Source organism: Procambarus clarkii, chromosome 49 (genome assembly GCF_040958095.1).
Source record: "Procambarus clarkii isolate CNS0578487 chromosome 49, FALCON_Pclarkii_2.0, whole genome shotgun sequence".
NCBI classification, from domain to species: Eukaryota; Metazoa; Arthropoda; class Malacostraca; order Decapoda; family Cambaridae; genus Procambarus; species Procambarus clarkii.
In genome coordinates, this window is record NC_091198.1 from 33,201,346 (window position 1) to 33,225,935 (window position 24,590).

Here is a 24,590-nt window from a genome sequence, read left to right on the forward strand (position 1 = left end):
TGGGGAGGAAGGTAGTCTTGTCATGTTAGGCACGTGTGTGTGTGTGTGGGGAGGAAGGTAGCCATGTTATGTTAGGCATGTGTGTGGGGAGGAAGGTAGTCCTGTCATGTTAGGCACGTGTGTGTGTGGGGAGGAAGGTAGTCCTGTCATGTTAGGCACGTGTGTGTGTGGGGAGGAAGGTAGTCCTGTCATGTTAGGCACATGTGTGTGTGTGGGGAGGAAGGTAGTCATGTCATGTTAGGCGCATGTGTGTGTGTGGGGAGGAAGGTAGTCCTGTCATGTTAGGCATGTGTGTGTGTGGGGAGGAAGGTAGTCCTGTCATGTTAGGCACATGTGTGTGTGTGTGGGGAGGAAGGTAGTCTTGTCATGTTAGGCATGTGTGTGTGTGTGGGAGGAAGGTAGTCATGTCATGTTAGGCATGTGTGTGTGTGGGGAGGAAGGTAGTCATGTCATGTTAGGCATGTGTGTGTGTGTGGGGAGGAAGGTAGTCCTGTCATGTTAGGCACATGTGTGTGTGTGGGGAGGAAGGTAGTCCTGTCATGTTAGGCATGTGTGTGTGTGTGTGTGGGGAGGAAGGTAGTCATGTTATGTTAGGCACGTGTGTGTGTGTGTGGGGAGGAAGGTAGTCTTGTCATGTTAGGCACGTGTGTGTGTGTGGGGAGGAAGGTAGTCCTGTCATGTTAGGCACGTGTGTGTGTGTGGGGAGGAAGGTAGTCTTGTCATGTTAGGCACGTGTGTGTGTGTGTGTGGGGGAGGAAGGTAGTCATGTTCATGTTAGGCACGTGTGTGTGTGTGTGGGGAGGAAGGTAGTCATTGTCATGTTAGGCACGTGTGTGTGTGGGGAGGAAGGTAGTCTTGTCATGTTAGGCACGTGTGTGTGTGTGGGGAGGAAGGTAGTCCTGTCATGTTAGGCACGTGTGTGTGTGTGGGGAGGAAGGTAGTCTTGTCATGTTAGGCACGTGTGTGTGTGGGGAGGAAGGTAGTGCTGTCATGTTAGGCACGTGTGTGTGTGGGGAGGAAGGTAGTGCTGTCATGTTAGGCACGTGTGTGTGGTGGGAGGAAGGTAGTCATGTTATGTTAGGCACGTGTGTGTGTGTGGGGAGGAAGGTAGTCATGTCATGTTAGGCACGTGTGTGTGTGGGGAGGAAGGTAGTCTTGTCATGTTAGGCACGTGTGTGTGTGTGGGGAGGAAGGTAGTCTTGTCATGTTAGGCACGTGTGTGTGTGTGTGGGGAGGAAGGTAGTCTTGTCATGTTAGGCACGTGTGTGTGTGTGGGGAGGAAGGTAGTCTTGTCATGTTAGGCACGTGTGTGTGTGGGGAGGAAGGTAGTCATGTTATGTTAGGCATGTGTGTGTGTGTGGGGAGGAAGGTAGTCTTGTCATGTTAGGCACGTGTGTGTGTGTGGGGAGGAAGGTAGTCTTGTCATGTTAGGCACATGTGTGTGTGTGTGTGGGGAGGAAGGTAGTCTTGTCATGTTAGGCACGTGTGTGTGTGTGGGGAGGAAGGTAGTCTTGTCATGTTAGGCACGTGTGTGTGTGTGTGTGTGTGTGTGCGGGAGGAAGGTAGTCTTGTCATGTTAGGCACGTGTGTGTGTGTGGGGAGGAAGGTAGTCTTGTCATGTTAGGCACGTGTGTGTGTGTGTGTGTGTGTGGGGAGGAAGGTAGTCTTGTCATGTTAGGCACGTGTGTGTGTGTGGGGAGGAAGGTAGTCATGTCATGTTATGCACGTGTGTGTGTGTGTGTGTGTGTGTGGGGAGGAAGGTAGTCTTGTCATGTTAGGCACGTGTGTGTGTGTGGGGAGGAAGGTAGTCTTGTCATGTTAGGCACGTGTGTGTGTGGGGAGGAAGGTAGTCTTGTCATGTTAGGCACGTGTGTGTGTGTGGGGAGGAAGGTAGTCTTGTCATGTTAGGCACGTGTGTGTGTGTGTGTGGGGAGGAAGGTAGTCTTGTCATGTTAGGCACGTGTGTGTGTGTGGGGAGGAAGGTAGTCTTGTCATGTTAGGCACGTGTGTGTGTGTGTGTGGGGAGGAAGGTAGTCTTGTCATGTTAGGCACGTGTGTGTGTGTGGGGAGGAAGGTAGTCTTGTCATGTTAGGCACATGTGTGTGTGTGGGGAGGAAGGTAGTCTTGTCATGTTAGGCACGTGTGTGTGTGTGGGGAGGAAGGTAGTCTTGTCATGTTAGGCACGTGTGTGTGTGTGGGGAGGAAGGTAGTCTTGTCATGTTAGGCATGTGTGTGTGTGGGGAGGAAGGTAGTCATGTTATGTTAGGCACGTGTGTGTGTGGGGAGGAAGGTAGTCTTGTCATGTTAGGCACGTGTGTGTGTGGGGAGGAAGGTAGTCTTGTCATGTTAGGCACGTGTGTGTGTGTGTGTGTGTGGGGAGGAAGGTAGTCATGTCATGTTAGGCACGTGTGTATGTGTGTGTGGGGAGGAAGGTAGTCTTGTCATGTTAGGCACGTGTGTGTGTGTGTGGGGAGGAAGGTAGTCTTGTCATGTTAGGCACGTGTGTGTGTGTGTGGGGAGGAAGGTAGTCATGTTATGTTAGGCACGTGTGTGTGTGGGGAGGAAGGTAGTCTTGTCATGTTAGGCACGTGTGTGTGTGTGTGGGGAGGAAGGTAGTCTTGTCATGTTAGGCACGTGTGTGTGTGTGTGGGGAGGAAGGTAGTCTTGTCATGTTAGGCACATGTGTGTGTGTGGGGAGGAAGGTAGTCATGTTATGTTAGGCACGTGTGTGTGTGTGTGGGGAGGAAGGTAGTCTTGTCATGTTAGGCACGTGTGTGTGTGTGTGGGGAGGAAGGTAGCCATGTTATGTTAGGCATGTGTGTGGGGAGGAAGGTAGTCCTGTCATGTTAGGCACGTGTGTGTGTGGGGAGGAAGGTAGTCCTGTCATGTTAGGCACGTGTGTGTGTGGGGAGGAAGGTAGTCCTGTCATGTTAGGCACATGTGTGTGTGTGGGGAGGAAGGTAGTCATGTCATGTTAGGCATGTGTGTGTGTGGGGAGGAAGGTAGTCCTGTCATGTTAGGCATGTGTGTGTGTGGGGAGGAAGGTAGTCCTGTCATGTTAGGCACATGTGTGTGTGTGGGGAGGAAGGTAGTCTTGTCATGTTAGGCATGTGTGTGTGTGGGGAGGAAGGTAGTCATGTCATGTTAGGCATGTGTGTGTGTGGGGAGGAAGGTAGTCATGTCATGTTAGGCATGTGTGTGTGTGGGGAGGAAGGTAGTCCTGTCATGTTAGGCACATGTGTGTGTGTGGGGAGGAAGGTAGTCCTGTCATGTTAGGCATGTGTGTGTGTGTGTGTGGGGAGGAAGGTAGTCATGTTATGTTAGGCACGTGTGTGTGTGTGTGGGGAGGAAGGTAGTCTTGTCATGTTAGGCACGTGTGTGTGTGGGGAGGAAGGTAGTCCTGTCATGTTAGGCACGTGTGTGTGTGTGGGGAGGAAGGTAGTCTTGTCATGTTAGGCACGTGTGTGTGTGTGTGTGGGGAGGAAGGTAGTCATGTTATGTTAGGCACGTGTGTGTGTGTGTGGGGAGGAAGGTAGTCTTGTCATGTTAGGCACGTGTGTGTGTGGGGAGGAAGGTAGTCTTGTCATGTTAGGCACGTGTGTGTGTGTGGGGAGGAAGGTAGTCCTGTCATGTTAGGCACGTGTGTGTGTGTGGGGAGGAAGGTAGTCTTGTCATGTTAGGCACGTGTGTGTGTGGGGAGGAAGGTAGTGCTGTCATGTTAGGCACGTGTGTGTGTGGGGAGGAAGGTAGTCTTGTCATGTTAGGCACGTGTGTGTGTGTGGGGAGGAAGGTAGTCATGTCATGTTAGGCATGTGTGTGTGTGGGGAGGAAGGTAGTCATGTTATGTTAGGCACGTGTGTGTGTGTGTGTGTGGGGAGGAAGGTAGTCTTGTCATGTTAGGCACGTGTGTGTGTGTGTGTGTGTGTGGGGAGGAAGGTAGTCTTGTCATGTTAGGCACGTGTGTGTGTGTGTGTGTGGGGAGGAAGGTAGTCTTGTCATGTTAGGCACGTGTGTGTGTGTGTGGGGAGGAAGGTAGTCTTGTCATGTTAGGCACGTGTGTGTGTGTGTGTGGGGAGGAAGGTAGTCTTGTCATGTTAGGCACGTGTGTGTGTGTGGGGAGGAAGGTAGTCATGTCATGTTAGGCATGTGTGTGTGTGGGGAGGAAGGTAGTCATGTTATGTTAGGCACGTGTGTGAGGAGAAAGGTAGTCCTGTCATGTTAGGCACGTGTGTGGGTGGAGGACGGCCAATGTGTATAAATCTCTAAACATTTACAATTAACAATGGTCTCGCAACCAATAATTTTGAGTTCTGGATGCTCAATGGTGTTTTAATGAGGTTTTCAGTGCAAAGATCTTATTGATGTCAGCGGCCCAGATAATGCATAAGAGTTAACATTTACCACTACTGTACTATGAGAGGAGAAGAAGGTTATTTATATTGGAACACACAATCAGGGGTTTGAACAGGATAAAAAAATGTGTGAGATTATATATTACAAATTTAAAGCTAAAATATTATGATAAATCTTGTACAAGATTACAAGTCATATTTCTCCTTAATATTTTGACTGGATTGATGTGTAATCTAATTTTTTTTCTTACAGAATATAATATTCTTGCAAGATTGTTAACATTAAATATTTAATGGTCAAATGTACATAATAAAAAATATATACTTCATACAATGATTAATTATGAATTCAGTTTCATTCAATCATTACCTTCAGTTTTGAGGAACTGATGTTTTTTTTATGAACTCTTTAATAGCACCATAAACATAAGTTTTCCTTTCTTTAAGCAGCAATTTCAATCATATTGTCTGCACACATTCACACACACAACACTATGTTGACACACTGAAAAGTTTCAACTCCAAAATTCATTTATTTTCACTAACTTATCAATTACCACTTGGTCCCTTCCTCTACACGCTATACATAAACTGTACAGTCATATGAATATCAAAATACTTTGCACCAAAGCATATTTAGCACTTTCTTATGGTTACACTATCCTCAATTCTTATATCATCAAAATAAATGCATGTACCTTCGTATTGTAAGATACCAAATGCCACGATGTTAGTATTTAACTGTACATTTCCTCAAGATGGGCTTAACTAGTCTACGGCATTATAAATGAGTGACCAGCACCTGGGAGGCACCTCTACATGCATGAGCTCAAAGCTACTCACTATCTACACCATATTCCAACCATAACCTAACACAATATGTTCTCCCCCTTTATCCCGGTCACTCTGGATCTGCCTTCAGGTACTTCCTATCTCTTTTCATACAAAATGTAAATGTTGTGTAAACTGGTGAGCAAAACGTGACCTTTTCACTAGCATGCTGTTCTAAAACATGGCTACACCATTTTCTAAACTTTGTATTACTGGCCATATAATGTGTTTAATAATAAATCTCCTCTCTTAGTTTAACACTGATCTTTCTTCTACAACACCATCACATTAACAACTATTTATATTTTAATAAAATGTTTCCTATATTTAACTCATGCAAGTCTTAAATAAAATAAAAATGTTAATTTACCATATGATTTGTTACCATTTTCTTATCTAGCCATTTTCCCTGCTGGTATTAACACTAAAACTACTAACCTTTTTCAGTTTGGGAATTGATTATGAACAGGAGCAGACATGCATAGTACTAATGAAGAATGCAAGTTCCTCAAAGACTTTATACATGACTGCTTTAAGTATCACTTAATATATGATGCTTTAGAAGAAAAGACTATTTGTTGAAAGTTACCTAAGAGAGCAATCAGTTCACATGGTTCATTATGTACCAACACAACTGATTATACACCGAGTGTATATCAACATCTTCAGTAATACATTAAATATTAATGTCTTCGTAAAAAAATATTTATCAAACCAATATCTTTGACAAAACAATTATTTAAAATAGTTTTTCCATCATAAATGCCATGTTACAAGCCGTTAGTTATGAATTCAATTTAAAACATTAGTTTCCCTTAAAAAATCAACTACTGTACTGTACTGTGCATAATAAAATAAGGGCCCGTGAACAATTTGTAACTAGGTATGAAATTTTGAAAATGTGTGTTCAAAAAAATTTCTTATTAGTACAAATAAATGTAAGATTTAAACATTTTAATCCTTGAATAAAAAAGTTAAAAAATTATGAATACTAAAGTTTATTTGAATAGGCAACTTGAAGTTGAAGCCTACATATAAAAACATGGAGACATATCAACATATGTATTCAAGTGCTTAGGAATCCCATGAGAATGCTGATCAATCTTCATTTTGTCTTATCCAGAAGCTACAAGGCAAATATCATATCTATTTTGTCTTAAAATGACCATTAGCATGTGATAAGTAAGAGTCCATAATGTACAATCAGTAATTAATTAGCTCGAGTTATGCCACAAGGCATTACAATACTAAACCTTGTTTAAATAATTAACAAGTAATAATCAACCATGCACATTAGTCATGATTTTAAGCAGATTCTCAACAAGTATGTAATATTGGGATCAAAAGAATAGGAATGGGAAATAAGATCTGTTGGAAGTTTGGCTGAATTGCTTTTGGTCCAAAAATAATAAATTTGTACAAAATAACACACTATTTCTGTATACTACATACCTCTAAATAATATGTAATATGACATTCATACTTGTTTTTCTTCAGTAGGCAGAAGCACTGGCAAACCAATTAAGAAACGACACAAGCAGCACTCCCTCCTTCCTCCAGAGGTGGAGCAATATCACATTCAGTGTCCATGAAGCCCACCTCAGATGTTTGAGAGAAAGTCTCTTCTGGCAGAGTTTCATCTACTGATGAGGTTTGGTATGGCAGTAAGGACATTCTTGGTAGACTTGATTGTGATAATGGTTGCTGAAGCTGCTGTTGCTGTATTAGCTGTTGTGGTTCCTGAATTGGCTGCTGGCTTTGCAATTGGGTTTGCTGTTTTAATGATTGATGTTGCTGATTCTGCTGTTGGTGAGAAATTGATGCAGGTGAAGTTTGCATTGAGGACCTGAGGGAGGCTTCCAAATTAGGTGAAGAATCGGACTCACGGTTAGTTGAAGGGGGACGTGAGGAAGGAGGACTAGGTGTTCCCGATAGATCTCTTGTACTGGCCAGCCTCTCTAATACTTTTACTTGACTCATTATGGCTCCAAGAAAATTTTGATAACCCAAGCTGAAAAAAAAGGAATAAATTTGAGTCACAATACAGTGTAAGGAATTACTAACTTTTTTCAATCCTACCTGGGGAAGTCCCTCCGTGGTTCCCTGAAGCAATCTTGCCAAGACTGCTCCAGTCTAATGGGTTACATCAGTTGCACTCGCACATATCTCGTACTCGTTTCCCAGGAATAAGTACGAGATAACGAGCAGCCAGGACCCCATTTGACCACCAAAAAACCCTGCGCCCGAATGTCAAACCAGGTCACGTTGCCAAAGACGGCGGCAAGAGCCGCGAACTTACGAACGTCACGAGCACGGGGGATAGACCACAGGCTGGCTAGCCATAAGAATCCTGTGGACGACCTGGGAAATCCGCACCCGTGAACAGGGAAGAAGGGAAACCAGAGCAACTCGAAATGCGTCCACGGACACAGAAGCTGAGGCGCGCAAAAAATGGCGTAGAATCGCCACTGGTCACAAAACATGATGCAACCCCGGCCATGGGGTGCCAACCATGCATCAAAAACCCAAGGACCCCTTCGGAAAGCAGCAGTCTCAATCTTTGCCAGATAAGAAGGAGACGGCTCCAGACAAACAAACCTACCGCCCCGACCGAAGGAGCAGAAAACCAGAACCGGAGGGGCCACCATAAACCGAGGAGAAGAAAGAAAAGAGCACTCTGTCCAATGACCAGGACGGCACAGGCGGTGCATGAGCAGGCCAGAGGTGAAACAATGCACGAGACTGCTTGCGGAACGGCTTAGAAGTAACATCAATACCAAACGTAAGAGGAAGTGGCCTCGCCAGCGCCACGCGATATGAGGTGACAGTATGCGGCAAAATGACGGGCCCGAACCCCCACAAGAGAGGAACAAGACAACGCCAACAAAACACAGCTACCTAAGAAGGGACAGAAGGAAAAGGAAGAACTGCCAAAAAACCCCACACCGCCGCCAAGAAGAAGCACGCAGGTGGGACACCAACAATGAAGCCACCTGACCACCAACAGAAGGAGAGACTCGAGGTAGAACCGAATGAGCCGAGGAAGAGGCGGAGCTGCGGGAAGACCTCAGGTGCGACCACCGAGCAGGCAAAGCCGGAAACCCGAGCCGGCAAAGAAGGAAATGGAACGTCTGCCGTACCGAAAAACATCTCAACACCAGCGAGCCGCCAGGAGGTTGGAGACCAAGACCCCGACAGACGCCAGAGAAGGGACACCGCGAGACTCCGAAAATGCCAACAAGTCGGGAAAGCCAGGAACCAGAATCGAAACCTGGCAATAGGAGAGCCAAAAGGCACACACAAAACACACAACGCGTAGGACAAAAGGAAGCTGAGGAATGAAGAAAGTAGGCAGCAAATGGGAACGAAGGGACCGGACCAACACCAAAAGCCGCTGGACATGTCCCAACACGTCATCGGGAGACTGAAGATCCAGAGGGGACATGACCACCACAAGCAAAATCCACAGAGGAAGCTGCAATGCAGAGAAATACAAGCCAAGGAACACATGGGGCACACGTAATGGGGAAAACATGTTGAACTAAATGCCCAAATGGGCCGTAGAAAAGAGTGGAGAAGCACACCAGTGTCAGAGCAGGAGACAAAAGGAATGCGTGAGGAAGGGATGGGGCGGAGGCCAACCTCACACCCAGCGTCAAGTGCAGATAAGAGAGCCTAGAAGGCTCAAAAACCTGTACAGAAGTCGAATGACAGGCGAAAGGCGGGACTAAGAGCCAAAGGTCATCCCCAGCAAGCACAACTAGGTAAGGACAACTAGGGGAGTACAAATAATCCAATGTACATGGAAAAGCTAAGCCTGGTACAGCAAGACCGGCAAGGAATGAAGGACCCAGAAAATCGTGGGAACAAAGAACCCAAACAAGGAAGGCCCCAAGAAGAAGCACAGAAGGGCCGAACAAAATGCCCAACCATACCCCCAACAGGCAACTAGTGTCAAAACCACAGCTAAACATCACTACAGAACACCCTCGACATAGGAACATTTACCACATATCAGGTACCTCCACCTTTGCACCTTGGAACACGGTGGAGGTGGAGCCCCGAAACACAAGCATGGGTGGACATGCATAGGAGAGGGACTGGATGGACATAATCAGGAGATGCCTCGTATGGGCCAAGAGGCCTCCTGCAGTCACCTGTGTTCTGACATTCGAATCGGGGGGTTAGGAACTAGAGCTGCCACTTATGGGCCAATAGGCCTGCTGCAGGCACCCCTGTTTGTATGTTCTATGTTCTCATGTACGTACGTACTCCCATTCGTACCCCCAAAATGAACCAGCGCCTAGACGAAAGAGACGTCAGACCGCATAAACTCACCTGCAGAACATAGGCACGGAAGGGTCATGACAATTTTACTAGGATGGTGCTGCCGAAGGCGGCTAGGGTATCATGCACCTGCAGCCGAGAAAACCGGGAGTACCACCCGTGGAAGCAGGCTAGAGCTGCTCATGCAGGAGAAGAGGGGAGAGGCAAAGGAGGCGCCCCCCACCCAAAATGCAGGGAAAACCCAGTGTCCTCCCCATAGCGGCACTCCAGAACACCCCCGGGAGCAACGGGGCATGGATTGAAGAATGAGAAGAGCGAGAGGCAAAGCACTTGAGAGAAAATGGATGGAGAACACCAGCACTTGTGCACACCGCCCGAACCAAAACAAACTCCCACGGCGCATGCGCAGGATAATAAAGAAAAGTAGCCCAACAGTTTGTATCCAGAGTGATTCGCTTATAAGAAACAGCCCAACGCACGGGAACCGAAGCCAAAAAGGAGTAAGCAACGACATCATAGCTGGCTCATGTAATGAAAACAATGAACCGAATTGAAACCCAACCGGCCTACCAGTAGCCCAATTGGGCTACAAGTAGCCCAACCGGGCTACAAGTAGCCCAACCGGGCCACAAGCAGCCCAACCTGGCATCCCAAACCAGGATGAAAACCAAGAAAACAGGCCGAAAACCAAGAGGAAGCATGGAAGAGGACCAACAAGCCCTAGAAAGGACCGAATAGAAGCCTCATCGAAAGACGACAGACATTTCAATAATGCGGGAAGGAGCAAAAACCATCCTGAACCTTTGAGAACACAGAAGCAAGCACAAATGACGAAGGCATAGAAAGGCCCAGTCGCACCCGAGACGAAAAGTCATGCAGAACCCCAAGAAGAGGGGAACATGACGGAGAAGTCCTGTCCCAAGAAAAGGGGTAAATAACAGAGAAGGGCACCCACCGACAGGACAGAACCAACGGGCGTAAGGGACAAGGAACCGAGCCTGGGGAGGGGTCGACACTCCAAACAACTCGTGCGGAGAGTGGAGAACGAAAAACCCCACTCTGCGCAACCACAAGCCCCGCCCAGAGGGTAGAAAAACCCCCGGCGGGGTCCAACAGGGCCTGAAGCCCCCCCCAAGTCATCCCCTCCCCAGCCCAGGAACCCACTCGGCAGGCCCCGGGGCCAAGCCGTCCTTCCAAAGCCCCAGCCTCACAAGAAAAAACCAGGGCAGCCATGAAAGGAACAAAGGAAGGGAGCCCACTGGCAGACTCATGCAACATGGCTGGAGGAACAGGCTCGAATGCCCTCGTTGCTACCCTGGAAGGGGGAATTCCCCGAGCCCAACCGAGTCTCAAAATCATGGAAGCCCCGCCCCGACCCCGAATCCACAGACGGTAAGGACCCCGATGCAGGGAGGAAATGGGGGGGAAGAGGACCAGACAAGACCACCAACCAAAACGGGGCAGTCTTGGGGCTTCCGAGGAGCAAACAACCTAGCTCGTTGCCACCAAAACCCAACGTGCAATGCCTGTGCTGCCTGCACCCTCATAGTCAGCATAAGACTGGGTAACCAAGTCACAAACAAGAAACAAAACTCGCAGGACTATAGGGTCGAAGGTGTCACCAACCCCACAGGCAGCAGACGGAGGCAAAACAGTGAGATTCACCCTGAGACAAGGGAACAGAGCAATCCTCGAACTCGCACAAGTGAGGGGGGACACCGGGGCCACATACATCAGGCCCACGCTTCCCCTAGGGGTTTCCCAGGGTTCTGAGCGTTTACTATAAAAGGATTTGTGCTCAGGTAATCCCAGGCAGGATACTGCTAACCGGCACCCATGTCTACCAAACAGTTTTTTAAGAACTGAACCCCCGGGATGTGTACACTCACGGGGACCTAGCATGGGGAAACCACTAGAAGAAGTCAGAGAACTCAGTACAAAAAGGGGGGAAAGAACCAAAGGCAGACCCTCCCTTCCCACCAGGTAGACAAAAAGAAAAAAACCCCGCAAGAGTACAGGTACCCTGCACCCCTACCAGTGCAAACTGCCCCTTACCCTAAAGTGAACAAGGGAGACAAAACCCCCTATTACACAAAGGGCGGCCGAAAACCAAACAGTAAACGGCCTAGCAGAAGCAGGACCCAAGGAACTTGTGGAAGGTAACCCCAAGCCCAAAGGGCAGTACTTACAGGGCACCTAGGGAAGGTAACTCAAGGCGCATGAAGCCCGAGTACTGGAGACTCACTCCCGGCTCGTGCACCACCTAGAAGACAGACACCACACTCTAGGTACAATGCTCAAACAACCACTGGAGTCGGAGCACACAACCGGTGCCTTTAGCATCAGCTGAAGAACTGAGGTATGGATCGTCGGCGTGGGGGTCTGGGGCTCCCCCTTCCCCCTCCCGGGAAGGGGGATCTGCGCAGACAGCGGCGCGGTTTTGTGTGACGTCATGCTAGTTTGCTCGTTTCTTTTTAGGGAGTTCTATCCACTAGTTCGGCATTAGGTAGCAATTTTAACCAGAATAGGGGTTTGTTTTGGGACGCTTACCTTTCTAGGTGCCCAACCCGGTCGATGGCAGACATAGAATGCTTCCAACCACATGGGGGTTTCTATAGGTCATTGCTTCCCTTGCCTCTCTGAGGGGGGCCAGGTTCTGGCTCATGGTCCCCGGTAGGCCCACAGAACTCCATATACATGACTGATGCCAAAGTCTGACATTAGGATATCAGCCTGTATAGCTCCGGGGAGCTGACAGGGCTTCCCCAGAAAACCCAATCAAACAATGGGTAGAGGACAACACTGATACCCCTGTGACGTGTACAAGCACGGGGGTCTAGTAGAGGGCCACCAAAACAGTATCAGGGGGAACTCTAGTCCCACGAGGCAGACTCCCACCAGGCAAACAAAAAAACAAAACAAAAGAAAAACCCTGCAAAAGTACACCATCCCCAGAGGCAACAGGAACTGTTCGCCGCGTAGGTGGCAGGTCGCGCAACACCATGACGCCTTAACTTGCACAATACCAGTCCCTACCCAAGACCAAACAAGGGCCCCAAGCCCCAGCTGGCCCCAATGGCGAGGCAAATGCCGAGCAGCAAGAACCTCTACGGGAATGGTTCTCGAACGCCCCAGGGAAAATAACCCTGTCACGTAGTGGCAGTACTCACAGGGCGCTTAGGGAAGGAATGTGCTTAGGGAAAGAAATCTCCTGCATCTGAAGATCTCCTAAAATCTGCATCTCCTGAGAACAGATGCATTTTTATCCAAAGGGTTATAAACCCATGGAACGGCCTACAGGCCGAAGCCGTAAATGCCAAAACTCTCTTAAATTTTAAAATCTAACTGGATAAGATCATCAGGGCAAATAGGGGGAACTTTGACAAGCCACTGGCTTCCTGTCCTCGTCAAGGCCACTCGCGTTAGTAGCCCTCAGGTTTCCTTTGCTGTAAGGCAAAAAAGGCAGTTATTTAACTGCATAAATCTCAGGTGTGTCCCATTTGGATTATTGAATTGAAGCATTGAAAATTCATCTTCAGAAAAACCTAGCTGCATTGGAGAAAGTTCAACACTAGGCAACAAAAATCATTCCAGAACGAAGTCAACTCTCATATCAGGCACAGTTGTCAGCCCTGTATGTAGGGTTAACAACACTGCAAACCAGGCATGACAGTGCAGATATCATTGAATATTTAAAAATACTGAACAATTTGAATGATATTGAAACCAACAACTTCTTCAAATGATCAGATGTAAGACAAACAAGGAGAAATGGTTTCAAGCTCAACAAGCTACAATGTAGCACTCAAAACATATGCTTTTTAACCTATAGGTTTATAAACCCCATGGAACTCCCTACCCACAGAAGCTGTAAATGCCAAAACTCTCTTAAATTTTAAAATCCAGCTCGAAAAAATCATCAGGACAAATGATGGGACCCATGACAAGCTGCTGGCTTCCTTCCCTCGTCAGAGTCTCTAATGTGTTAGTGGCCCTCAGGTAAATTCAGGAAAATTTAAAAGGTCACACACATCAAATTCAACATAACACACAAAAGGTTCAACAGCATCAAGCTCAATAAGCCACAATGTTGGACTGAAAACATAGGATGGTTTTTCATCCATAGGATTATAAACCCATGGAACTGCCTGCCTGCCAAAGCTGTAAATGCAAAGACATTAATTACTACAATTATAAATCGAGTTGGAAAAAATTCTCAGGTAAAATGGGAGCAGGGAACCTTTGACAAGCCACCAGCTTCCTGTCCCTGTCATGGACACTAGATAGATGGTGGTCCTTAGGTAAATAATACCACTTTTTCCTTCCATCTTTGCTATATTTAACACCGTCTCTCATCGTAGCTTTTGCTTTTTAGTTCTGGAAGCCATTCAGTAGCATGTCTTTGCACCTTTTCCAGTTTACTGATGTGCTTCTTGAGATCTGGGCACCATTCAACTGCTGCATATTCCAATTTTGGTTTCACATAGTTGTGAAATTGTTTTCAATATTTCACCGTCCAAGTACGGAGCCATTTCAGTGTGCCTAGCTTCAAGGAGCCACTGTTTGGCCACTCCAAAAATATTAACACTATCACCCACGCCACGTGAGCACCGCAGACTTTGACAGCATGGGGCTAATGGTGCGGGGAAGCATGCGGCGACGCCTAAATGTGTATACTCGTTTCAGTTTCTCACTTTAATTCTCGTGCTATGTCGTTTGTTTTGGTATCATTGTGTTCGCAATTAAATTCCCTTTAGATGTATATGCATATGATGTCCAAAAGCCTGGCAAGACTTTCCACAGCAAAGCCTAAAGTCGGAAAAGTTACCCACGAGCGCACAAAATCAGTAAAATGTGTATACTCGATTCAGTTTTCTCACCTTAATTCTCGTGCTATGTCGTTCCTTTTGCTATCATTGTGTTCTCAATTAAATTACCTGCAGATGTATATAATGTCCAAAAGCCTGGGTAGACTCCCCGCAGCAAAGCCTAAAATTACCTGTGAACGCGCACCAATTTGCACACCAAAACCTAATGTGTATACTAGTTCAGTTTGATAACATCAATTTTCATGTTACATCGCTCGTTATGGTATCAAATTGTTTGCAATATAAAGGCGTGCATTTTAAAACTAGTCTCATAATAATAGAGCAATAACTGGAATTTTAACAAATATTTTAATTTTGGACGCTATCATCAAAATTATTTATATCTTTCCAGTGCTCTGACATCAATTTTCATGTTACATCACTCGTTTTGGTATCAAATTGTTCGCAATCTAAAGGCGTACATTTTAAAACTAGTCCCATAATAATAGTGCAATAAATAAAATTTTAACAAATATTTTAAAATTTAAAATTTAGACCCAAAAAACCAGCGTTGAATGTAATGAAACGCCATTTTCTGGGTGAGTCCCGGAGGCTCCCCGGAGCTATCCCAGGCTGATATGCTAATGTCACACTTTGGCATCAGTCATGTGTATGGAGTTCTTAGGCCTACCGGGGACCACGGCCAGAACCGGGCCCCCTCAGAGAGGCAAGGGGAGCAATGGCCTATAGAAGCCCCCCGTGTGGTTGGAAGTATTCTATGTCTGCCATCGACCGGAACAGGCACCCAGAAAGGTAAGCGCCTCAAAACAAACCCCTATTCTGGTTAAAATTGCTATCAAAAGCCGAACTAGTGGATAGAACTCCCCAACAGAAAACAAGCAAACTAGTGTGACGTCACACGCCGCCGCGCCGCTGTCTGCGCAGCTCCCCCCTCCCCGGGAGGGGGAAGGGGGAGCCCCAGACCCTCCACGCTGGCTACCCACACCTCAGTTCTTGAGGCTGGATGTCAAAAACGCGAAAAAAAAACGCCGACCGGAGGGAGGGAGGGATGCTGGGGAGCCTCCGGGACTCACCCAGAAAATGGCGTTTCATTACATTCAACGCTGGTTTTCTGGGGAGAGCCCCGTCGGCTCCCCGGAGCTAACTACCCACAGACGGAAAAAGAGGGACTTAACCGGGAGGCGGTCGTCGCTCACTCCTCAACTCGAAGCCGAGACAACTGGCTGCAACCGCCGACCCAAAGCAACACAGGCCCGACGGGGCCCAGGGACATTCACAAGGTAACGAGCCAGGACCCTGTTCGACCGCCAAAATCCCCGCGCCCGAATATCAGACCAAGACATATTCCCAAAGACGGCAGCAAGAACAGCAAACTCATGAACGTCATGGGCACGGGGATAGACCGCAGGCTGGCTGGATTTAATAACCCTGCAGACGACCTGGGAGACCCGAACCCGCGAACAGGGAAGAAGAGAAACCGGATCAACCCACAGCGCGTCCCCGGACACAGAAGCTGTGGCGCACAAATAACAGCGAAGCTCCGCAACCGGACACAAAACATGATGCACCCCCGGCCTGACCAACCAAGCATCAACCACCCATGGACCCCTCCGGAACGCAACAATCTCATTCTTCGCCAGAAAAGAAGGAGACGGCTGCAAGCAAACAATACAATCACCACGACCAAAAGAGCAGAAACCCCTGCGCCGGAGGAGAGCATGAAGCTTCCCTACCCGACCCCCAGAGGCCAAAGCCAACAAGAAAAGTGCCTTGGAAAAACAATCCTGGACCGAAGGGGCCACAACGAAACGAGGACACGAAAGGAAAGCGAGCACTCTGTCCAAAGACCAGGACGGCTCAGGCGACGCATGAGCAGGCCGGAGGTGAAACAATGCACGAGACAGCTTGCGAAATGGCGCAGACGTAACATCGATACCGAAGGCAAGCTGAAGCGGCTCCGCCAGCGCCGCACGATACAAGGCGACAGTGTTAGGCATAAGATGACGGTCCTGAAACAACCACGAGAGGAAGGACAAGACCACCCGAACAGACAAGGAACTGACACGACGAAGACGCAAAAAGAAACAGAAGGAACGCCAGGAAACTTCATACTGCCGCCGAGAAGAAGCCCTCAGGTGGGACACCAACAAGGAGGCCACCTGATCACCATAGAGATGATGATAGACTCGAGTCAAAAAACCCATACGCGAAGACTTGAGGAGAAGATCGAACCAGCCACGTGACGTACCGGCCCGATCTGCTGAAAGAGGCGGAGCCGCGGGAAAACCCTTGGGTTCGGACACCGAGCAACCAGCGCCTGAAACCAAGGCTGGGCCGGCCACCAAGGGGCCAGAAGGAAAACTCTCCCCTGGTAAGTCTCTAAGCGAGTCAGGACCTGGAGCAACAGCCAAACTGGGGAAAAGAGGTACAGGAACCCCCACCTCGACCAGTCTAGCCGAAAGGCATCGACCCCAACGGCCTCGCGATCGGGGAAGGGCGCCGCATAAACGGGAAGACGCCGCGACCACGCCGATGTGAAGAGGTCCATCTCGGGGCGCCCGAACGTCTGGCAAAGCCAATGGAAGGACTCGTCGTCGACCGTCCACTCCGTGGAGAGAGGAACGAAGTGAGACAGGGCGTCACCCAAGATGTTGGACACGCCCTGTATGTGAACCGCCAGGAGAGCCAAACCCCGAGAACTCAGCAGACGAGCCACCCGAAGCGACCAACCCCAAAAGACAAGGACCGCATCGAGCCCCGGCGGTTCAGGCAATGAACCACCGGAGAGCAGTCCGAATGGAGCCGAATCGTCGATCTGCGGGCCACCCGAATCCTCCTCAGAGCAAACCACACCACCGCGAACTCCCGCACCGTGCTGTGAGCTCGACGGAAGGATGGATCCCAACGCCCCTGGCCGGCCTGGTGAGCACTGGTCACAAAACCCCAGCCGAGAGACGACGCATCCGTGTACACATCGAGCGAGGGCTCGGGTAGGCGCCAAGGTACTGAACCCCGAAAAACCTGAAGAGGAAGCCGGTGACGCAGCAACTGACGCAAGGCCCCCGGGGGTCGAACTCTGCGATCGCGAGAGAGGCGGAAGGGGAGACCCCGAAGGAACCAGAATAGCCGTCGAAGCCAAACCCGACCCGGTGGGTAGACCACCATCGCGAAGTTCAGGCTCCCGCACAGCCCCTCGAGCAACCGCCGGGTGACCTGAGGGCCCTCAAGAAACAGACGAAGGCGGGACCGCAGCCGCAGGAGAGACTCCGGAGGGAGAGACAAGGAGGCGGTTCGAGAGTCCCAAACGAGACCCAGCCAAGTCCGAACTTGAGAGGGAACCAGCTGGGACTTCCTCCAGTTCACCAAGAACCCGAACCCGGCGAGCTGGGAAAGAACCAAATCCCTGGCTAGCAAGCAAGCTCACAGGCTGGGAGCCCAAACCAGCCAGTCATCGAGGTAGGCCAACACCCGAACACCTAGGAGACCCAAACGAGCCACCACAACCCGTGTAAAGCGCGTGAGCACGCGAGGTGCCAGATTCAACCCGAATGGGAGACAACGAAAGCGGTAACTCAGACGCCCCACAACAAAACCGAGCCAGTCCCTGAACCGTGGATGAATCGGGACATGCCAATAAGCGTCCCGGAGGTCCAGGGACACCATCCAAGTGCCCGGCTCCAAGAGGAGCCGAACCTGAGACAGCGTAGTCATCCGAAAGGAGGGGCAATGAACCCAGGGGTTCAGACGGGACAAGTCCAGAATGAACTGCAGGTCCCCCCTAAGCTGCCCGAGTCTCAAGATCAAGTAACCCCTGCTCCGACCCTGAAACCCTCAGACGCTTCGGGGCTGGAAGCAGGGGGTGGGGGTGGGGGGGGGACCAGAACGAACAGAAGGGGAAGGACGAGGAGGTGCGGACTGAACCAGGATCGAAGCGACCCCCACCCCCAAGTCCGGGTCTCGAAAAGCAAAACGGGGCAGCCCCGGGGCATCCAGGTGAGCAACCAACCGAGCGTGTTGCAACAGACGAAACCTAGACTGCAACGCATGCGCTGCCTGTACCCGAAGAGAATCATCAGAGGATTGGGTTATCTTGAGATGATTTCGGGGCTTTTTAGTGTCCCCTCGACCAGGCCTCCACCCCCAGGAAGCAGCCCGTGACAGCTGACTAACTCCCAGGTACCTATTTACTGCTAGGTAACAGAGGCATTCAGGGTGAAAGAAACTTTGCCCATTTGTTTCTGCCTCGTGCGGGAATCGAACCCGCGCCACAGAATTACGAGTCCTGCGTGCTATTCACCAGGCTACGAGGCCCCGAGGAAATTAAGTCACAAGCAAGCAGCAACACTCACAGGACTCAGAGTCGAAAGTATCACCGACCCAACAGGCAGCGTGGCAGAGGCAAAAACAATGAGGGTCACCCTGAGACAAGGGGACCGAGCAACCCTCAAACTCGCACATAGCGAGTGGGGACTCCGGGGTCACATCCATCGGACCCACGCGCCCCCTAGAGGATTCCCAGGGTCCCGAGTGTTTACTTTAAGAGGACTCGCGCTCAGGTAGTCCCAGGCAGGGTGCTGCAAACCGGTGCCCGAAACTACCAAGCGAACTTCTATAGCTGAACCCCAGGGATGTGTACACTCACGGGGACCTAGCAGGGGGCGCCACCGAGGAGAACAGTGTAAGGGCAAAAACAAACTGAATAAAATGACAGAACCCCCCACCAAGCAAAAACAAAAAGAAAAACAAAACCCCGCAAGAGAACAGCGAACCCCAAGGAACAGAGCAGGCCGCTATGTTGGAAATACAAGCTGTGCAGCACCCTGCGCTCCTACCAGTGCAAACTGCCTCTTACCTGCCGGTAACAAGGGAGAACAGAACATCCAAGAGCCCAACAGGCGGCCGAAAAATCGAAAGGTAAAATGGACTAGCAGAGGCAGACCCCCGAGGAGCCTGTGGAAGGTGGCCCCAAGCCCCAAGGGCAGTACTTACAGGGCACCTAGGGAAGGCAGCCCTAGGCGCATGCAGCCCGAGTACTGAAGATAACTCCTGGCTCTCGCACCCACAAAACAAACACCACACGCAAAGCACAGTGCAGTAGCGACACCGGAGCCAGAGCACACGACCATCGCCTATAGCATCAGCCTCAAGAACTGAGGTGTGGGTAGCCAGCGTGGAGGGTCTGTGGCTCCCCCTTCCCCCTCCCGGGGAGGGGGGAGCTGCGCAGACAGCGGCGCGGCGGCGTGTGACGTCACACTAGTTTGCTTGTTTTCAGTTGGGGAGTTCTATCCACTAGTTCGGCTTTTGGTAGCAATTTTAACCAGAATAGGGGTTTGTTTTGAGCCGCTTACCTTTCTGGGTGCCTGTTCCGGTCGATGGCAGACATAGAATGCTTCCAACCACACGGGGGCTTCTATAGGCCATTGCTCCCCTTGCCTCTCTGAGGGGGCCCGGTTCTGGCCGTGGTCCCTGGTACGCCTAAGAGCTCCATACACATGACTGATGCCAAAGTCTGACATTAGCATATCAGCCTGGGATAGCTCCGGGAAGCTGATGGGGCTCCCCCCAGAGAAGTATATTTATAATCTTTCAAGTGTTCTGACATCGAGTTTCATGTTACATCACTCGTTTTGGTACGAAATTGTTCGCAATCTAAAGGCGCACATTTTAAAATTAGTCCCATAATAATAGCACAATAAATAGAATTTTAACAAATATTTTAAAATTTAAAATTTAGACCCAAAAAACCAGGGTTGAATGTAATGAAACACCATTTTCTGGGTGAGCCCCGGAGGCTCCCTGGAGCTTATCGGGCTAACGTATGTTATATTAGACCGGGACATTAGCTAAGGAGTTCAGACCTAGCAGAGACCAGCACCAGAACCTGGCCCCTTCAGAGAGGTTTCAGGGAGCAATGGCCCTGGAAAACCCCTTTGTGATTGGGGTTTTCCTTATCTGCCATCGACTGGGGTTAGGCACCCAGAAAGGTAGGCATAACAAAACAAACCCCACATGGTAAAAAACTAAAACAAAAAACCGAACAGGGAGGTAGAAACTCCCTACAATCACAAGGAAACAAGCAAACATCACACTTTACTGGTGCGCCGATCGTCCACGCAGCCCTCCCCGCCCCGAGAGGGGGAGTGGGGAGCCCCGGCTGCCAAGCTTCAGTTCGGAAGCTAAGCTTCAACCAACGTGAAAAAACTGCCGACCGGTGGGAGGGAGGGTTGCCAGGGAGCCTCCGGGGCTCACCCAGAAAATGGCGTTTTATTACATTTAACGCTGGTTTTCTGTGGGGAGCCCCTACAGCTCCCTGGAGCTTCATACCCAAAAAGAAGGAAAAGAAAGGGCTAACCCAGGAGGCGGCCACCACAAACTCTGCAACGCAAAGCCGAGACAACAGGTCGCAACCTATGACCCAAGGCAACAAGAACGCACAGGAGTAGACGCGCATAAAGAATGGGCGGCCAAGAACCTGTTCGACACTCAAACCCATGCGCTCGAAATGAGTCCTAGACGTCGCCAACCCAGCAGCAAAAGCTGCAAACGTCTGAACAGCATGGGTGCAAAGACAGACTGCAGGCTGGAAGAATGAAAAACTCTGAGGACGACCGGGGAGACCCGAGCCCTGAAAACAGGGAACGAGGGGAACCGGATCAACCACAGCACATCCCCAGACACAGTACGCAGGCAACGGCAAAAATTACAACCAGACAACACAGGGCGCACCCCCGGCCAAACCAATCAAGCATCAATAACCCAAGAACCCCTCCGGAAAGTAGCCGTCTAGACCATTGCCAGGACAGAGAAAGGCTGCACACGTACAAATCTACCACCAGTACCAAAGAGCAGAAACCTGAACTGAAGGGGCTACCAGAAACTGAGGAGAAGATAAGAAGGCACCCTGATCAAGGACCAGGACGGCTCAGGCGACGCATGAACAGGATGGAGTTGAAACAAAACACGAGAAAGCGTACGAAATATCATACTGTCGCCAAGACGAAGCTCGCAGGTGGGACACCGTCAACAAAGCCACCTGAACACCACAGAGATGGTGATACCCGCATCAAAATACCAGACGCGAAGAGCCGAGGAGAAGGCTGAACCAGTCACGTACAGGATCGATTTGACCTGCCGAAAGAGGCGAAGCTGCGGGAAAACGCCCTGGGTTCGGACACCTATCAAGCAGCATCTGAAAAATAAGGCTGGGCCGGCCACCAGGGAACCGTAAGAACTGCTCTCGTGGGAATGGGCTGCAACCGAGCCAGAACTCGAAACAACTGGACCGAGAGAAGAGGAACAGGTACCCCCACCTCGACCAGTCCTGCCGAAAAGCATACACCGTGAATACCTCGCAGGTGGGAAAGAGCGCCACATAAAATGGGCGACGCCTAGACCACACTGACACGAAGACATCCATGGCCAGGAGTCCATACGTCCGACAGAGCCAACAAAACGAGTCGGCGACGACTGGCAAATCCGCGAAGAGAGAAATAAACCAAGACAGCTGTCCGCCAGAATGCAGGACACACCCCGGACATGAACCTCACGGTTAGCCAAACCCCTGTGGTTCCGGCAAGAACCGCCAGAGAACAGTCCGAACAGAGCTGAATGGTAGAGCAGTGAGTGACCCAAACCCTCCGAAGCGCAAACCAGACAGCCACGAACTCCCGAACCGTGCTGTGAGCCCGACAGACGGACAGACTCCACCAACCTCGGCCGACCTGGTGAGCACTAGTCACAAAGCCCCAGCCGAGAGATGACCCGTCCGTGAACACATCGAGCGAAGGCTTGGGGAGGTGCTAAGGCACGGAACCCCGAAAACCCCAAAGAGGAAGCTGGTGACGCAGCACCAACACAAGATCCCTGGAGGAACGAACCAACGGATGCAAGAGGCGGAAGGGGAGTCTCCAAAGGAACCAAACAGACGCCGAAGCCAAACCTGACTCTGCGGGCAGACCAGCACGTCGAAGTTCAGACTCCCACACAACTGCTCAAGCAACCGCTGAGCAACCCGGGACCCCCTCATGTACAGCCGAAGGTGGGACCACAGCCGCAGTAACACTTCTGGAGGGAAAGACAATGAGTGGCCCAATAGCACTAAACAAGGCCCAGGTCCAAACCCGGGACTGAAACAGATGGAAAGGCCTCCAGATCACCAGGAAACCAAACCCGACGATCTGGAAAGAACAACACCCCTGGCGAGCAGACAAGTGGACTGACTGGGAGCCCACACCAGCCAGTCGTCGAGGTAGGCCAGATACCGAATCTCAGACTCAGACAGGGCACTAAGATCCGGTAAAGAAAAAAAAAAAAAAAAAAAACCAGCGTTGAATGTAATGAAACGCCATTTTCTGGGTGAGCCCCGGAGGCTCCCTGGAGCTTATCGGGCTAATGTGTGTTATGTTAGACCGGGACATTAGCTAAGGAGTTCAGACCTACCAGGGACCAGCGCCAGAACCTGGCCCCTTCAGAGAGGTTTCAGGGAGCAATGGCCCTGGAAAACCCCATATGGTTGGGGGTTTTCCTTATCTGCCATCGACCGGGGTTAGGCACCCAGAAAGGTAGGCGTAACAAAACAAACCCCACATGGTAAGAAACTACAACAAAAACCGAACAGAGAGGTAGAAAACTCCCTACAATCCCAAGGAAACAAGCAAACAAGCAAACATCACTTTACTGCCGCGCCGATCGTCCGCGCAGCCCTCCCCACCCCGGGAGGGGGAGGGGGGAGCCCCGGACCTACCGCGCCGGCTGCCAAGCTCCAGTTCGGAAGCTAAGCTTCAACCAACGCGAAAAAACCGCCGACCGGTGGGAGGGAGGGTTTCCAGGGAGCCTCCGGGGCTCACCCAGAAAATGGCGTTTCATTACATTCAACGCTGGTTTTCTGTGGGGAGCCCCTACGGCTCCCTGGAGCTTCATACCCAAAGAGAAGGAAAAGAAAGGGCTAACCCGGGAGGCGGCCGCCACAAACTCTGCAACGCAAAGCCAAGACAACCGGTCGCAAACCTGCGACCCAAGGCAACAAGAACGCCCAAGAACAGACGCACATATGGATGGGCGGCCAAAAACCTGTGCGACCCACAATTCCCTGCGCCCGAAATGAGCCCGAGACGTCACCAACACAGCAGCAATTGCTGCAAACGTCTGAACAGCACGGGCGCAAAGACAGACCGCAGTAAGAAGGAAAACACTGCGGACGACCCGGGAGACCCGAGCCCTGAAAACAGGGAACGAAGGAACCGGATCAACCACAGCGCATCCCCAGGCACGGTACGCCGGCAACAGCAAAAAGCACAACTGGACAACACAGGACGCACCCCCCGGCCAAACCAACAAGTACCAATACCCCAAGAACCCCTCCGGAAAGCAGCCGTCTCGACCGTCGCCAGGACAAAGAAAGGCTGCACACCAATAAAGCTACCACCAGTACCAAAGAGGAGGAAACTGAAACCGAAGGGGCTACCACAAACTGAGGGGAAGAGAAGAAGGCACCCTGAACAAGGACCAGGATGGCTCAGGCGACTCATGAGCAGGCCGGAGGGGAAACAAAACGCGAGAAGACGTAATAAACGTCATACAGTCTCCAAGACTAAGCTCGCAGGTGGGACACCGTCAACAAAGCCACCTGAATACCATAGAAATGGCGATACCTGCGTCAAAATACCAGACGCGAAGAGCCAAAGAGAAGGCCGAACCAGTCACGGACAGGACCGATTCGGCCTGCTGAAAGAGGCGAAGCCTCAGGAAAAACGCCCCGGGTACGGACACCTATCAAGCAGCGTCTGAAAAGAAGGCCGGGCCGGCCACAGTGGAACCATAAGGACTGTTCTCGTGGGAATGGGCTGCAACTGAGCCAGAACCCGAAGCAACAGCTGGACCGGGAGAAGAGGTACAGGTACCCCCCACCTCGACCAGGCCTGCCGAAAGCCTCCACCGTGAAGTCCTCGCAGGTGGGAAGGGCGCCACAAAACGGGCGACGCCTAGACCACGCCGACCCGAAGACGTCCATGGCAAGGAGTCCATAAGCCCAACAGAGCCAACAAAACGAATCGGCGACGACTGGCCAACCCACGAAGAGGAATGAACCGAGACGGCTGTCCACCAGGACGCAGGACACACCCCGGACACGAACCACACGGTTTTTTTTTTTTTTTTTTTTTGAGATATATACAAGAGTTGTTACATTCTTGTACAGCCACTAGTACGCGTAGCGTTTCGGGCAAGTCCTTAATCCTATGGTCCCTGGAATACGATCCCCTGCCGCGAAGAATCGTTTTTTCATCCAAGTACA

At 50.4% G+C, this 24,590-nt stretch overlaps 1 protein-coding gene across 4 annotated transcripts in view; it reads right to left on the minus strand.

The window, feature by feature from the left end:
• Window positions 1-4,348: 4,348 nt before the first annotated feature.
• The window catches only part of Rich (Guanine nucleotide exchange factor subunit Rich), a 567,547-nt gene continuing 547,305 nt past the window's right edge, over window positions 4,349-24,590 (minus strand). For all 4 annotated transcript variants that reach the window (XM_069303165.1, XM_069303164.1, XM_069303162.1 and 1 more), the window contains one exon: window positions 4,349-7,194. In XM_069303165.1, coding sequence (XP_069159266.1) covers window positions 6,705-7,194 — 490 coding nt within the window. In that variant the 3' untranslated portion in view covers window positions 4,349-6,704. The remainder of the gene's footprint in view (window positions 7,195-24,590) is intronic.